At 30.1% G+C, this 18,789-nt stretch overlaps 1 protein-coding gene across 1 annotated transcript in view; it reads right to left on the minus strand.

The window, feature by feature from the left end:
• Positions 1-1,904: 1,904 nt before the first annotated feature.
• LOC125066288 overlaps positions 1,905-18,789 on the minus strand; it is a 34,497-nt gene continuing 17,612 nt past the window's right edge. The window contains exons 4-5 of the mRNA XM_047674316.1: positions 13,550-13,651; positions 1,905-2,056 (exon numbers count right to left, since the gene is read on the minus strand). Coding sequence (XP_047530272.1) covers positions 2,007-2,056; positions 13,550-13,651 — 152 coding nt within the window. The 3' untranslated portion in view covers positions 1,905-2,006. The remainder of the gene's footprint in view (positions 2,057-13,549; positions 13,652-18,789) is intronic.

The following is an 18,789-nucleotide window of genomic DNA, read 5'->3' on the forward strand; positions in this document are numbered from 1 at the left end:
GCACTACAAAATAACTAAAACAAACGATCCGACTCTATCTTAGTGTGCTTGACAGCTACTCTTGACACTCGCCAAACCTTATACAACTTTACTAATGTGAGTAATTACATGTCAAATGTCAAATTTATAAATGACTAGTCAAAAACAGCCATGAACATAAAATAAATTAGGAACATAAAAATGAACCCATTCAACAATAAATTACATTATTTTTTTGCCTTCTTAAAGCCTTTGTCGAACGATTTGCTAAATGGATACAAAAAATCTATTAACTAACCTAAACTAACCTACTAGGAATATTTTTATAAAACTATTTTTGTACATAGATCGATGGCGAGTGTCATTTTTTAATTTCAAATAAGAATTACGTATTTCTCTAGAAAATATTACTGTAAAGTAATTTTAAAATAATTTTATGTTTATTTCTAATTTTCTTCAGGTATACCCAATGGATATCAGTGATTTGAATATCAAACGAAATTTATCTTCAAAATACGTCGTACATTTTCCAAAGGTGAATTTCTCTTTGAAGGTAACCCGAGGTTAAGGTTTTTTATCGAGTCAGTGGCGGTGACGGATTCCTGCATAATAGCCATATCGAATACAAAGCAGGAGGCTTCACCCGAAAAAGAATCTAATTTAAAAATAAATAGCCCTCCGAATGAGACATGTATAAGATAGTGCACGAAGTGTAATAATATATGGAAACAAAATCTTTTCTTATAAACGTGAGTGGTTGGAACGGTACAATATTCCAAGACATTGTTTTTTTATTATATATTTTATAAGATAGAACACGTCTATTTCACTATTTTTTGCATCTTTAAATAGAATAGTTATTTATATGGGAATATTTTCGATGAAAGTTTTTTCCTTAGCTAAATTCGTTTAGGCGATGATATGGGGCGTAAAGTGGCTGCGCAGTACAACTGCGATCTCAAATTTCATTTGTTCTACGTATTTCCTATAAATCTATGAGGGATCTAATCAAAAATTGGAATATGCTAGTAATCTTGTTTTCTCCATTAAAACAATGTAAAAATAAACAATAGACATGTGAAAAAAAATTAAGCGCATATGTATATATACACGGTACATATACCAAAATTCTTTTAAATTTTTGTCTGTCTGTTTGGACCGATTTTGACGAGACTTTCACTGGCAGATAGCTGATGTAATAAGGAGTTACTTAGGCTACAACAATAACTTTTTTGTTAAATTCAAACGCGCACGAAGTCGCGGGTACCGCTAGTTGTAACATAAATCTCGATGTTTAATTTTTAAAAATCCGAAAGATTTTTTAGCTTTAATCTCATTTCCCAATATCGGTGCTTTAGTATTGCTTGCGTTTATATGGACGATGTACTATATATACACCACCGAGATAGCCCAGTAATATGACCACGTGAAAATCCTAACCGAAGCAGAATTAATACCGAACCACCGAATTAATTTTCATTTTTAACTCATCTTGTTGAACAAAAACATCGTGAGTAAACCTGCATGCTTAAACACAATTCTGCCACGTTACGTAAATCCAGACCTACCAACCCGCATCGAACCCGCTAGGAAAACGACGCCTCATGCTAGGATTAGAGGCTATCACTAAGCTTTCTCCATCACAAGAACATGCATTTCTTACAAATAATATTAAACTAAAAATGAGGGATAAAATATACAACTTATATATTATCTTATTATTTTAATTATATTATTTACAAATCAAGTGATTGTAAAACACAAACGTACGAATAATTTAAAATTCGAATCAATACATTTCAATGTATCGATAACGAATCGATTATTTATTCATCTATTGCAAATTTAAATAAGACATCATTATCTTTCACACAAATATCACAGATTTACATTTTTATTTACAATGTTAATTAATATTTGTACTACGGAATGCAACTGTACAAACATGAAAGCTAATATAATACATAGAGTAGGTACATGTGGATTTAATTAATATGTTTATATCATTTATGTATATTTTATATAATTTATCTTCTTCTGTAGAAACCTCGGTAGAAATATCTTGGGACACCTGAGCCTGTAACGAAAAAAAAGGTTTTAATGTGTGTATGTTTTTGTATACCTCGAATTATGGCAGTGTGTAGTAACAGATATACATAGTCCAATTTAATATATTTTTTTCTTTTTGTTGGTTTATCCTCAAGTTATTAAACTATAACATTGACGACAATTTGCTTGTAAGTATTTTTTGAAAAAAATACAGCCAATATACCGTCAACACGAAAAAGGTTAACATTTTAGTTTAATTGACCGAATTAAACTGACTATGCATTTTGTTGCCTTTTTTTACTTAACCTAAGGGACGATATTCATTTTATCAACTTCATACCAATGTTATGTTTAAATTATTAGGTTAGAGCGAACGTAAGCACGTTAAAAATGTCAATCAAAATAACAATGATACACGAAAAAGTACCGTATCACATTTGTGTTTTTGTTAGTTCAAATTAAAAAAATGCATAAGTTTTTCCTATTAATTAATATACTTCGTTTAATATTATAAAATTCAATTAAATACATCGATAAATGATACCAAATTGTCCAAAAGAATAATCATTAATTTTGTTAGTATCTACATTTTAAAAATCACCCAATACTTATTTAATTATTCGATTATCATATCAAGTCTCAAAAATATATCATTAAGATTATATTTTTATAAGTATAATCGATAGTGTGTCTCTTAATTCATATTAGATATATATACCTTATTTAACTACACAAAAGATGTCTATTCTATCAAGATAATTATGGGATTCAGTAAGTGGATTTCGATTATGTTACCTATAGACAAACTATGTTGTGGCATAAGCTCCAAACCTATGCCCAACTATGGATCGTTGATGGGCTGTTACTCAAAGTGTTAAGAAGCAAGTGTTTATAATTCGAATGTAAGGGGACTAAAATTAAAAGCTATAGTTGCATTTATGTAATGTCACATCGTTCTAAATGTAAAAATACGAAGTACTGAAATGTATAGTTGTAAGATTATCTACAGTTTTCTTGATGTTTTCAATCTCAACGAGAAAATTAATTTACGTCTACTTATATTAGGTCTCGCTTAAACGATAACAATGTTTGTTTAAGCGCATTTAGGGGATAGAATTGCTTGTCTCGCGTCAAATTTCACGCTCGTCGGGACGGAAATGCACAAAGTTTCCTTTTGTGGCGTTTCTCATAACTTGATTTGTGACGGTGCAACCCTTCAGGGCGGTTCCTGTGAGGCGCCGCGGCGGCGAGACGGGCCATTTCCGCAATGCAAGACGTTTGATACATATGGCGTATTTGATACGCGATATTTGGACAGTTTATGTCACGAAAACGTTTCGTTTATGCTTTTCAATTCGTTATACAGATGTGAAGTTTGAATGTTTGCAGTAAAATTTTTACTCACTACATTAAAAATAGTCATACAAACGAGTTAAATTTAAACTCTCATTTAGAATTATATTTTTCAGTTTTGGGGAAAGAATCAGGAAATGTTCATTACAAATTTAAATCTTTACAAATCGTATTTGTATAATATTATAATTATTCATTAAATTTATATTTCTAAGGACGCAAATATTTACATTTCGATTAGTTTTTATTATATAACTTATAAATTTTTACATAAATGCAAACTTTTATGAAAGATAAATAATAATTGATGCTTCGTATTTTCCTCCATACAATCATATTGGTGCCTGTAATCTTAATGAAATGTTTGACTCGTCAAGTGCATTCTTTTTATTTGCAGACCGCGAAATCAACTAAATAGTTTTCTAATATCAATTATAGTTTCTTCCACGAGACGTTCGTGGTTTACGCGAATGTGCAATATGTGCAGATTGCACACTCCAGTATGTATAAATATAAAAAAAGGCTAATAATTGTAATAATTGAACTCATATCATTAGCAAACGTAACGTAATACAATCGTAATCTACTTAAATGTACTTCATTTTCGACAGCAAATTGATTGGCTTCATCCTTTGGCGGAATACTTGTATCCTATCACTGTATTTCAAGGTCTCCATTTTCGTTATTAGACATTGCATTATATATGCGTGTTCAGTGTTCTGATGATAGATGATCTTGTTAACACCGCACTAAAACTAATTTGAAAAGTTCTTTTCATTTATACGGATCTATTTTAGTTGTCCGAATTAAATCACTATATATTTATTTTTTATGATATAGGTAGGCGGACGAGCATATAGGTCAACTGATTGTAAGTTGTCACCAGACAATGGCGCTATAAAACCAAATCATACATCGCCTATGTGCCACCAACCTTGGGAACTAAGATGTTATGTCCCTTGTGCCTGTAGTTACACTGGCACACTCACCCTTCAAACCGGAACACAACTGGGTCAGTACCCAGTGCACATCAGATATTCTCATATACACATAGAATATCTCATGTGTGGGATCACGGACAGGGCTTTGTGCTAGCCTACCACTAAGTAAAATTTTGCTTTCAACAAATCCCTATTGGATTGGAAATTGATCGACTAAATTGACAAGTGTAAATGTAGATTCGATTACAGTTTAATCAACACAATGTATTATTATTATTTTTCGTATTAAATTCGTTGTCTTATTAACATAATTTATATGAGGATTTTTATATTATTTCTCATTTCAGTTTTTTAATACCAATTTAATAATGAATATTGTTAATATTTTTTTAATATAATTAATAAGCTTGAATTACAATTTAATTGAAAATAAGATACTATACACTCTTGTCTTATACAATGCCTTACGTATGCTTGCCAAACATGGAAGTTCAAATATTAAAATTGGAAGTTCAAGAACGAATATAGGAAAAAATTCATACCAACGAGGTATAAAACTCCGTATGATGATTATTAAAAAAATATACAGAAAATAAGACACATCACCAAGGTAAGAGGTGGATAAGTACGTGCTCAACTATTAATAGAAGCGAAGGCGCGTCTTCATCCTAGGTCTTCCTGTTCGGCGAAGGCCGAACTGGGTACGGGCCTCGAGGAATCCCTCCTTAGCCGGGCTGCTCCTCCCCGGTAGCCTTAGCTACCGCGTCATTTTGTTTTGACCCAGTGGGTCAGGGTCCTATGGACCCAGTGGATTGTCCCAGTGGATTGAAGGCGCGTCTAAGACAACTAGATTCAAGTAGCCCAAAATTGGGCTACTTGAATCTAGTTGTGGCCATTTTTGGAGAACCCTTTACCTGAAGAGAGGTTCTTGAGGATAATTTAGACAACATATTTAACATACGATGAATTCGATTTTTTTGGCAATTAACAAATACATTTAAGTACAAATATTAAATTCTAATAAAAAAAAAATAATATTAATGTTTAACTTGTTTTTTTTTTTTCTTTTTGTAATCTGTTTGGATAAGTTAAATTATGTTATCGAATTTATGTAATTACCATAGATTGTCCTGGTGTAGACTGCAAACAAAAAATTTAAAAACGCCTCTTATATAGAATAATGTTACGAAATTTCTTGGACAAACATATAACTTTTTCCGCCATATTTTAACATCTTCGGCGTTTCTTTAACAAATTTATTCAACAACAATTAACCGGTGCGGTGGCGTCAAACGTCAAATAAACAAAAAATACAAAAAATTACATTATGGATAAACTTATTTACCTTTAAAAGAAAACTTTGCGAAATCATTTTGTAATGATTCAAAAATCATTATTTTACAAATAAATCGACAAATTATGTCAGAAAATAAATATAAAAACTCTTTGTTCCTTCGAAGATTGAACACCCATGTGTCAAAATTTTAGTGAAATAAATCGAGATAACAGCTTATAAATAACGAAAGAAAAAAATATCTCCGATATTGCCAATCGTTACGTCTTCGTTGTGACAATCATAACCGTCATTTTATAAAGTTTCTAATAATTTAGCATCAATAAATAAAGATCAGTCACAAGACGCTTCGAAGACAACATTATTTTGAATACCATTAAAATATTTATGTAGTTAACTTTTTAATATCAAGGAGAACGTGTACCTTATTATATATTCCACTAGGCTAGTTATTGGATACATAGAGCAGCGGTTACGTAACGTTTTTAGATTAAAGTAAAGTAATAAAAGGTAAGTATCCCACTGCTGGGCTAAGACCACCTTTCCTTTAAACGAGGAGGCTTGGAACATAATATGTACACATAGCAAAATTTTTCTTATTTTTATTTTTTAATTAATTTACCTAATATAAAGAATTACATTTTGCTCTTTTGATTATTAATACAAAAATTAAATAGTTGGTAAATTTTATAGTCCGTAAGATTTTTTAAAAAATATATATTATAAAAAGAGGTGACTTAAAAGAAAATTAATTGTACTCATTTAATTAGCAAATCTAACGTAAAAAAATAACCGTTTTCTACTTAAACGTACATAAAGGTATACTATGTTTAGGTACCACTTGTAACTCATAACAACGGCAGTGCAATTATTATGAAGCTAATATCTACGGTAATTATCTTTCGAAACAACAAATCGTTTTGTTATTAAATATCACTAGTATCGCAACAAAATTCAACACAAGCACAAAATTTCTTGTAGTGCTTATTCAAGGTATAATAAATGTATTATTCATCGATTAAAAGGTGAAGTAAGACTGACTTAGATATAAAGAGTAGTCGACCTCAAGCCAAAATAAAAAATATATTTTGCATCTGTTTTGAAAATTTTTGAATACTTGAATCGTTTTACACTTAAGTTATAATATATTTACAATCATTAGCAAAAATAAATCGATACTAGTTTTTGATTGTATTGTATTTGAATTTGTGTTTTCATTTTAATAAAATATAATAATAATCAAATATAAAACATTACTTACACTAATGACAGGACATAACATCGTAAAGCAAATGCTAAATTTGTAGTTTAGTAATGCCAAGTGAGGATACTTTCGCTTGGACTCTACCGTTTGATCTAAATTTTGATATACTTATATCTTTACATGTACTTATAACAATAATAGTTAAGATACCACATATTTAATTTTCAATGTCAAATCTAGAAAATGTGGATTTACGTTCTTTACAATTTTTATACTAAATACAGATTTTGGAGGAAAATGTCGTGGGCCTAGAGAAGATATATTTTTTTCAATACATTTTTTTTGTAGAATCAGTCGTTTTTTAAAATGTGATAATGATCTTTTAATGTGACAGGGCACAAAAACGGTAATAGAAACGAATTTTGCAATCCCAACTCCTCATAATCTTTTTTATAAAGCCGAAGGTAGGAAAGAAGGTAGCCCTCGCTCGCTATAACAAAGCACATGCACGAACGGGAGCCAGTGTATCTGGGTATGACCATAGTCTTTATTAGTCGATATACATGTATATAAACTTCAAACCTATCTGAGGAATGGGCTAAACGAGAGTTTATCCCCGACAGATTTAAGTCACTCAATTAAGTCACATTTAAAACAAAAAAAATATCAGTGTGAAATGGCGTAACTCCTTCAAATGCTATTCAAAAATAATAAAGACACAGAATAGAATAGAATCACAAGTAATTCCTCCTCAACGACTATTTAAACGTCCTACTTATTGCTCATTATTCCAACTGTATTCATTTATTAATCTAAGAATATAAATAAATGCAAAATAATGCAAAATATTTAAGCACCTTGCATTTTTCTTCAAGTTTTTCATAAAATCGGGAAATAAACGAACACAACTTAATTTAAACAACTATTATGGAACAGCAATCCGTCTTTTGTTTAAACATCACATTACACGTAACAAGACAAATTTGATACAGCCGTAATACGCAAATTATATGTTTCATTGTTTTAATTTGAAATCAGAATTTTATTTAATTTTGCTGCCCTGACGAAAACCTTAGATATTTAAAACATGTTTTAACAACCAACTACAACCATTATAATTTGAGCTCCGATTTTAAGTATTAGTTTCAATCTGCGATTATATATTATTGGTTATATATTACCAGCTACATAAAGATTGAGCTATGAATGGGCGCTTCGCGTAGTAATAATAAATTTTCTCCATGCGACCGATTGTAAAAAGCAAAACTTTTTCCAATTATAACTTTCCTCTATTTTTTGTTATGTTTAAAAACTGAGACAATGTTAGGAAGTTTGAACAGAAATTTTCACAATAAAAATCATGTTATGCGATGTTTTGTTCTGTTATATTTCTTATTATTTTTTAATACAATTAAATTTCGGACTATTCTGTTAGTAATTTAAAATTTACTTGGTCAGTCATACTTTTATCATGTTTGTTACCTCAGAAGTCCGTCATTTATAAACCGCTTTCGAAAATTCTATTTTACTTTGGGAGATAATAATCCGCATTTAATTTGAAAAAAATAATATCTTGCGTAAATTTTTATGTATTTTTTAATAAAGAAATTTATCTATAAATATATATAACAATACACTACACTACAATACTACAAAGCAAAATAATGCGAAATGTGCTTATCTGAGCATATAGCTTTGTACTCCTAAGAAGCAGGTCACAATGATCATGAACTTCAACAAATTTGGACAACTATAAATCAAATTAAAAGCTGACAAAGCCGCTGTCCATAGCTAGTTGATTACAGTAATGTTTTTTTTATGTCATAATATGTTTCTGATGCATGAACCAATTAAAGTGATAAGAATTGGAAAGTATACGAACGGTTAAGATTTGGTTGCTCGAGTAGTTAATTGGTTGATATAAACTATTCGTAATGACCTTCTACGTAGTGTACTATTGATCGGTCTCTGATAAAATGTTATTAAATTTTGTACATGTAATTATACTAATTATAAATAAGTCTGATCATGATTACTTTATCTTAAGTAAAATACTTCGGAAAGTTTGAAATTTATTTTTGCTACGTGAATTATTTTTTTTGGCTACCACGATAATTATTCATGAATTTATCTCGACCAAGTCTACCTGGTTGTGCAAGAAGTATAACAGAAGACATATACAATATGTGTTTATTTAGATAAGAATTATTAACATCAAAACCTAAACGAAAAACTTTATTAAAAGTTTTGCCTCTACTAGTGGTAGGCGGGTTCATTTTTTGTCAGACGATCTGAATTGCGATTCAACGAAATCTTGCTAGCATTCTTGCCAGTATTCCAAGCGTCATGATTTGTACATTATCTATTTTTAATATTTAATTGAATTTACATATTTAATATACAATATATACTAATAGGATATACTTGAATATTTTGATTTTGAGTCATAAAAGCGCATTATTAATTTATTATATTGAAATTAAAAGTCGTAATTTTTCGTAATCACGTGACCTAAAACACAAGCCGCCATGGTGTGGCGTCAAATAGGCAAAAACTGTCATATCAATATCATCTGACACTTTCAAACAACTTTTCCGGAGTTTTAATGCCAGTCTTTGCACATTACACTCAACGATAGCGATTGTAATTCGTTATTCAAAAAACACCAAATATTTATTTTTAACGTTGAATGAGTGCCAATCGTGTATACACAACTGTTGTTTTTATCAATGTGACGTCACCAAAATGTCTGGCAGCATTTTCGCGGGAATAAAATAAGAAAATCAACATTTTGAAGCAAATTTTTAAACATAGTAGAATACCCTATTCCGAGAAATTAGAGAAAATATCTAGTAACACATCATTTCAATAATGTGTACATAAAAAATAAAAAATTACCAAACAAATAAATAAATGCAAACAAACTTGTATACGGTATACGTTTTAATTTAGTATATGTACTATAATATATAATAAGGTTCGACTTGATTTAAAGGGAGTGGTATAGCGTTATCATGGTCGAAAACACATTAACCCCAACGAATTTATTTAAAGAGCACACATAGTCTGCGTATTTTTGAAAGTAAACATATAAATATGCATCAGATAAACATCGCATAGGCCCGGTACGAAATGGCGGGTCGGGGTTGTAATTAATTTTACACAAACTCTTTTATTAAAACCTCTATACCTTCTCAAACGATGTATTTATTCATACTCTTCTATAAGATTACAACACAGGTATGTATGTTTGATTGGATGTTTGTGACACAATAACTTTCGAACGACAGGATATTATAAAGTAACATTGGATACTTTTTACGGTTCCGTACCCAAGGAGTGTAACCCTTGTTACTAAGCCTAAGCCACCTGCTTTTCTGTCCCATAGTTTAGAACCGTAATCGATTCTAAATAAGTAAGAAATTCAATTGATTGATCGGTAGGAAATTATGAAAATATGTGCAAAGAAAAATAAAATAAAAGTCCAAACCGAACGGAAACCAATCTCATACAATAAGGCACGAAAATATACGTTTTGGGATACGATTATCCCACGCCGACACTTACTTCTTACGCGTAACAGTTATTAGTTGAAATTCCACTCGCACTTGCCACGTCGTCTTGATTGGAACAGTTCCTATTTATTTCTATATGAATCGCGTTAATTCATTATATACATTTATTTAATTATTCATTCAACATTATCCACCTTTATTCCTTAAGGTTATATAAATGAGAATATATTTGAAAAAAAAAAACTTAAAAATAGAAACATATACTATTACAACGTAATAATTATAACATATTAAAATACAATAAAACAAAAAACTATAAATAAATTTATGTTTTATCGGTAGAATTTATGGAGATTCATTAAAAAATAAACAAAACATAATATGCCTATTGTTATGTATATGCCTAAACGTATATATTTACATAGATTAACATAATTTGCATTTAATTACAAATGTTTTTTTCTTGAATTTCCGTCGTTTATCTTGATTTCTTCTATTTTGTACGGCTATGCTATAAATAAATTAATAAAAAACAAAGTCGGATATCAAACTTAGTCGAACGTTATATTGTTACCCGCGCTTTTGATATGTCAATTTCATAATTAAAATGCGTTTGACCGTGTTGGAAGGGTTTGTGAGATTAAGGGAGTCCAAATTAAATGTTTGGGACGAGTTAAAACTGCGTATATAAAGTCATCCAGTTTGGCCAAATACAATTAAAAAGACTCGAGATGAATAATACAAATTCAATTCTCGTTTCGTTTATGAAAATTAAATTATTGCTTTACAATTTTTAAATTTTATAAAATATCTAGTTGTCGCCCGCGGCTTTGCTCGCGTTTTATGGTCGGTTGTCACGTGTTTGGCATAAAAAATGTAACCTATGTTCTTTCTTGGAGTTTAAGTTTGCTTCATACCAAATTCCATCCATTTCGTTTCAGTGGTTTGGTAGTGAAAGAGCGATAGACAGACAGACAGACAAAGTTACTTAAACAATTCACCTTTATAACATTAGTATGAAGTATAGATTAAATATATATTCAATCAAACAATCTATCTTGACTTTTATAAATCATCTCGTGCTCGGCGGTGCTGGAAAATATCTTGAGTAAACTTGCATGTGACGAATCAACTTGTTACAAGCGTGGTGGAATAAGCACTAAGCCATATCAAGAACAGAAGAATCGTTTACTGCAGTGGAATATTTATAGGGTGTTTCAATTATAACATTATTGCTTATTCGTATGTTGATCAGATTTGATTCTGCATCAGAAAGTGACTATAATATCGTCTTATGATATTTATAGTAGTTACTATACCTACAAGAGAAAAATATCAAAGCTACACCGCTAAAGCAAGTAATATTGCAACATCGATCAAGATTAAACAGCACTAATAAACGACATAGATTGGTATCTTGACAACAAAAGGACGAAATAAGACGTGCAGTCGATAGGAATGTAACCAAATAAGACTAGATCCTGTAATCAGGCTGAGTAATCTTGTTTGTTTGTATCAAATGCGTGGACTAATTTATACTAGTATATAAATATAATAATATATATGCAAAAGTATGTCTGTATGTCTGTTGCTTGCTCTTTCAAAGTCAAACCCCAGCTGAATTTGATGAAACTCTAAAACCAACTTGAACTCCAGGACATGGGTTACTTTTTTATGCTTATCACCTGTCGACTAAGTTACTTGTAAAATTATCTAACATCCTAACATTGGATAAATTCGAATTAACATTATTTTTTTATTTAAAAAACATACTGATATCACATTGAAAAACAATTTATTCTTAAACGATTTGCCATTATGTAAAGACATCTATATTAAAAGAAATGAATCTTTTGTTTATGTAATCAACAATTATAGCGATAAAACTTAGATTACAACAAAAATTAAACGACATCAACGAGACAACTGTAAAAAATTTATAGCCGATAGTAATAATCTCACCTTATTTGTCAAATCAGGAAAATAACTAATGAATTATTAGGTACAGAGACGTATCGAATCGTGAGCGAACAGCTGACGAAAAAAGATATTGTATACTTATTAATAAATTCAGAAGGAAACTAGTTTAGTAATACGTTGATCCGGCATTGCGAAGGTCACACCGTCGCTTACACGCTGCCGGAACGGAATTGACAAGATTGGGCGCTGCTTGACCGCAGACCATAATGATTCATAAGAAAACTATCTCTGTCGTACACTAAGAACATAGAACGTCATTTCATACCGTGTACTACAGTTTAGTTTCATAGCTAACGAGCGATCCCGGCTAAATACAGGTACAGCCACATAAAAGTTTATCAACCGAAGTTAAAATCGGTGTTTTTTGAACTCACTAATGTTTCGTGACAATCGGATGATACAACGCATAGAGCACAAACATACAAAGAAATATTATTAATTAAGATAACTAATTTCATGTTATATTATTAATTGATTAATATAGTGCAATCATTAAAAAAAATATCATGCAAATACTTAAAGGTTCTAATAAAACAGGGTACAATTCTTATTTTTTTTTATTTTAAAGTAATAAATATTTATTTACATCGATGACATTTACAGCTGTACAACAAACAATAAAACTTAAACAATATTTAACATTAAAGAAAATGCGATAAAAACAAACATCCCATGTTATGTCGTTTTCAAGTAATTACAACTATTGTGTTACAGAAAATTAAGATTTTTAAGTGACATAATTACATGCAATTGATTAAGGAAGGTATGTATACAGGGGCAGTAACTAACATGCAACATCTATCTATTATAAGCATTCACTACTTAAAATAAATTATAAACATGCTGGTTGATATCTCCTAAGGAGATGTTTAAGTGAGTGTTTGCAACAAGGTTTGAACTGCTTTAAATAATCAAAAAAAGACAACGAGAAATCACGATGAAAGAAAAATAAATAAATAAATATGTAAGATACTTTATACTAAAAGTAGTAATAATACGAAAATAAAAGAAGTTTTACAGAAGAATATACAAAGAGGAGACAGATGTTAGCTAATAGATTAGCGTTCAATTTAAGATTAAACAAGAAGAAAAAGAGTTGAACGATTTAAAAGTAACTACAGTCATTTAAATAAAGATTATTTATAGAATGATTTCTTAATGTCTCTTTAAGTTGTGCATGAGCTACTAACTAGTATTTGCTAGAGTTTTTGTTTTTAACGTCGGTAAATTTTACCTTGTGGGCTCGGGGGCTGGAAGCCATAACCCGATGCACCAGGGACTACTCCGCTGGTCTGAGAGGGGTCGCCGGGGGGCGAAGGTGGGAACACTACTGGGCCTGGAACAAGATAAATATTGCTTAAAACATATAATATAAATTTATACGCTATATATTATTAGTATATAAGTGTATTAATATGTCGGGACGAATGTTAATCAAATTTGATTCGTTTTATTAAATTACTGAACTTGAAATATTACGTCCAAAATCTTTATTAATTAAATTGTAGATAACTAATTTAAACTAAAGTTTATAATCGTATTAAATATATTAATATAAATTTTGGAATGTGTGTCTGTACGTAATAATTTGTAAATTGTCTATTAAACAGTTTTCAAAAACTTTTACTTAGTCCAATATTTCCTTTTTTCTTTAGTCGACTTGTAACATGAACATACATACTGTACTACTATACTATAAATACGTCTTAATTATTATTATTTATATACTAAGTGTATTTTGTATATGAAATCAAAAAGACATATTAAAATCAAAATTCGATAATAGATCGTACAAACGTTCAACATTCTTGACAATGCCCTCCAAATTAATTTATTACAAAATAAATTTAATTTACAACAAGGCAAAATTTAACAAGCTCAAGATCGGAAAAAAATACACAAACACAAATATATCAGCTTAACAAATATTTAAAAAGTAAATATATTTAAAAGTCAGTATAAATAAATATAATCGTATGACTTCATGCTCATCATTGCTGGATATAGCAATAGAATCAACGATTCAAATTGACATTTCAAATCTAATATTCCCCTAGATTTTACTGACCGAATTCTGCCCACACCAGAATTGCACTGCACAATTATTGATGAACATGTATTTTTCTTCAATAATATTTTGCCATTTTATATAAAACGATTACCAGATCGTTAAACATTAACAAACAACCGAGATTACAGATAAATAATAAATTATAATTTATTCGATTATATATATATTGCAAAGTTTCTTGATACGACGAGAAAGTATTACGAATATTACTTTGTAGAATAATTATAAAAATAAACTTTCAACACATTAACACGATTACCAATAAATTAACTCGTAACTTACATTTGCTATAATATGTGTTAAAAACTTTCATATTGCATAAACTTCGAAACTCGAATACGTGAACGTGTACATCTTAGTAACGTTACAAATTTAAATACCTAATATGTGTTTTCTTTAGATGAAAGAGAGTTCATTCACCTCGATACATTTAATTTTTTTGGGGACATGTATTTCTCTAATATAAAGCTTTACTTTTAATTTACTTTATAAATTATTACTGAAATCAATTGAACAAATCATTTATATTTTTAATCATCACTCATTACAATAAACTAATTATAATACCCACTTCTATCTCTTACTACCTACGCCTTATTTACATAAAGGCGTAAGTGGTTTTATATATTTGGAAACACTAACTTCATTGTTAATTATATGTCAGATCGATTTAGTTAAACTAAATATGATGTTACGTTACAAAATATTTAACTAGAAACAAGCCTAATTATACTAAATAAACAACGTTGTCATTCAAGGATATTAAAATAATAATTATAGCAATATTATTGCTCCAATATTAATGCAATTATAGCTCTTATTATTATGCAAATAAAGGTTTAATTGCAACAAAAAAAATATTTTCGTACAGTGGGCGTACAGTTTACATATAGACGGTAGATAATTAAAATTGTGCAATTCACGAATGTCCACTATAATAGCTTTCGAAGAGAAATTAATCAGAGGCTTACTCGCAATAAACATTACAAATAAATCAAATAATTTACATGTATAAATAATTAATATAACTATTACTAAGTTAAGTCTGTATAGTTATTTAGCTAACTAGTGTTGTTTTTATGACTTGCATCATCTTGTTCTAAAATTCCATTCAAGATTTATGAGAATGTATAATACGACATTACTCCATTAAATGTGCGTATATAAAGCTGTGAGGTGAAAATCTACCTTGAAAATAAACTGTCCGTTGTAATAGGCACAAGGGAATATTTTTTTTTACCTAATAACCTTTGTAAACGGTGTCGCTAGAGAACAATAGATTTAGTCATAAATGATACAAACTTTCGAACAGGATACTTAAACGCGACTAAATCGATTAAAATTGTTTAAAATAGTTACAATTTATAATAAACAATTTGATAAATGTACACTTTGTACAGAGTTTATCATATAAAATATCAAATATCGAATATTTGTGACACAAATTATATTTTTATTCGTCTAATTTGTATAAACTGCGAATAGATTTTAACACCGTAAAAAAATTAACCATTACTTACTTTGCCAATGTATGTAATGTACAGGGTCTATGGGTATACTATATATTGATGACAGTATAATGACGAGTAGCTGGTACCTACCCAGACGAGCTTTTATCAGACATCCATTGTAAAGAAACCTGCTTGGTGTTGGATACAATTTTGTCCGCTCCTTTTCCCACTTGTGGGTCATTAACGCGTTTTACGTTGGCATAAGTAGTATATTAATTGCATATTGCTATGCGAACAGCCTTCCTCGTACAATAACATAATTATGTCAGCGCACGCGTGACATTGAATAAATCAAGTATCAAAGCGTGTCGAGCGATTGCAACTGAATACCAAGACGTCTCGAACTACCAATATGTCTTAAAAATGGTGAATTCCCGCAAAAATCAACATGACCTTAGATTGGAGATCTTATAATTAAAAAACAAAGGTGATTTATTCGTATTAAAAAAAAAACGAAAGTGACGAAAACAATTGAATACAAATGGAATTAGAATAAAAATTTAATTCATTAAAAAAATAATATGCAAATACCACAAAAGTATTTTAGACTTTATCTAAAAGTCATTAAATTAAACCTCTAGAGTGTAAGCCTCAATACAGGTACGAGTATTAAGACTTCTCAGCGTTCTCAGCGAAGAGAATGTACTATTGATCCTGATTAGGGTATGGATTGGTTATGTCGTACTCGCAACAACAAATAAAGGTACACATCAAATAAAGGTATATTAGTCATTATGAAAAAATGCAGCTTTTCGTTTCTTCGCGCACTTAAATATTACAAATACGCACATTATCTAACAGTTGCTTAAAAGATCATTCGTTTTTATGTCTAAAACATTTAATTATAGTGATTTTTTAATAATTAAATACACGCCAATAGTAGGTAATTGCTATCTCTTGCACATATTGAGAAATGATTGTTTTATGCGGGATCTTACAACACAATACAGCACTTGTTTTGTTTTATTACTAACGGCAACTAAATTAGATCTAATTTATTTTACGATTTGCTTAAAATACAAATTGACAGTTATTTATGTACAAATGCATAAATAATTTGAAATACCAGACGTACCTACTTTTTTTTTTTTTTTGCTGGTAGTTATAATAACATAACTACCGATAGAAAAAGAAAACATTGACGTATCAATTTATAATTCTCGGTTACATTAAAAAACGTAACGAGAATCCTCCAAAAAGGTTTTCATGAGAGCTCGTCTGCCATCCATCCAAAAATATAATGAAATTCAGTCACAAAACATCAATAGCTATAACGTTTTATCAAACTCGTTATACGCGCAACAATTAATTCTGATTGAGGGATGCCGTGTGCAAAACACTTGTGCAACGTCCTCGACGGTTTTTGCTCGGCCGAGCATGATTCTGTCATTAAACGGACCGGGACCCTTCTAACAATAACCACGTATATGATATACTATGTCGCGCGAATATTTGCCTTCGTTATTCTGAAGTCTGATTTAATTTGACGTTTCTCTTCGGACAAATGCGGATGACATGCTTTAAACTTTTACGTGTATTAAACATCTATATTATTATGTGTTTTATATCTATATATTTGCTTGTATATTTGATTTTCGATCATGATCGACATCTGTACTGTCTTTAAAAGCCTATTGTCACGAATGGGTATCAAACCTGCGATCGTTAGCGGTCAGGAGCACAGGCTTCACCAACCAGTCGTTTAGCAAAACATATTAAAAGGTCATAAGCCTGACTACTTTTTTAGACAGCAGATTCAATCGCGACGGTCGCCAGATCGATAGATCGGAATAACGTTATAAATCGCGCATTGGCATAATTTATATCATACAGATTTGTTTCGGTCTGGAAATTATTCCAATCTAATGCGTAACTGATTCGCCTGTAAAGGTCGCGAGGATCAGATAACTATATCTCTTTAAAAACAAGTAATACGATAGGACTCGATGAAAGGAAGCAGGCCCTGCATTATCTATTACTAAGTATATTCATAGTAGGAGGACATATACAATCAATCGAACGCGTTAATTTCAGGGGCTATTAGTCCGATTTGTTTTTCTTGTGTTCTATAGCCCGATAATAGATAGATTGAAGAAGCATATAAACTATAGAACTATACGCTATCGAACTTAAATAAAAGTTAAGAGAATATAATAACGATATTTATATATGTATGTATATAAATTAATAATCAAAAAGTATCAACATCGTAACAAGTTATTTGACATTAGTATAATTATATGTAATAAAAAAACATTATATTTCTTTATGAGGCCGTATAAAGTTAATTAAAATATTAACGTAACGATATTGTTCAGACAAATAATAACTTATGAATCGAGCGACGGCGTTAATAGATTAAGATAAGTATTCTAAATCGTTCTGTTATCTATAATTGACTAATTAATTTATTTATTAAATAGATCGCATGTGTATGATTTAGTAACTCATGAAGGAAGTGTTTCAACAAAGATTAATTAGCAGGGCTCGATTCTTTAGAAATTGAACTAAATAAATTTAACTGGTCGGCCCCTTTCCTGCCTTCAAACAGACCAGTCTAATTTACATCGGTTTGCGTAAACGTTCATTTGGCTTCAAGTGGTTAAATTACGGAAGCCGCAACCGTGAAAAAAACTGGGGCATAAAAATGCTAAATAATTAAAATGCATTGGCAAATGTGGGAACCGATGCAGTGTCCTTCTGTGTATAACTAGCAAATTTTGTAACACATATTAATTGTATAAATCATATCATTAATTGTATTGTATAAGACTAATTTAATAAATGTGAAAGTAACTGTATTTGTTTCTTACATCGTCATCGTTAGGCCACTGAACCGATTGTAATGAAATTGGAAGTAATTGTAGTCTAAAATTTAGATAAGAACTTAGA

The sequence above is a fragment of the Vanessa atalanta genome, chromosome 9 (assembly GCF_905147765.1).
Source record: "Vanessa atalanta chromosome 9, ilVanAtal1.2, whole genome shotgun sequence".
NCBI classification, from domain to species: Eukaryota; Metazoa; Arthropoda; class Insecta; order Lepidoptera; family Nymphalidae; genus Vanessa; species Vanessa atalanta.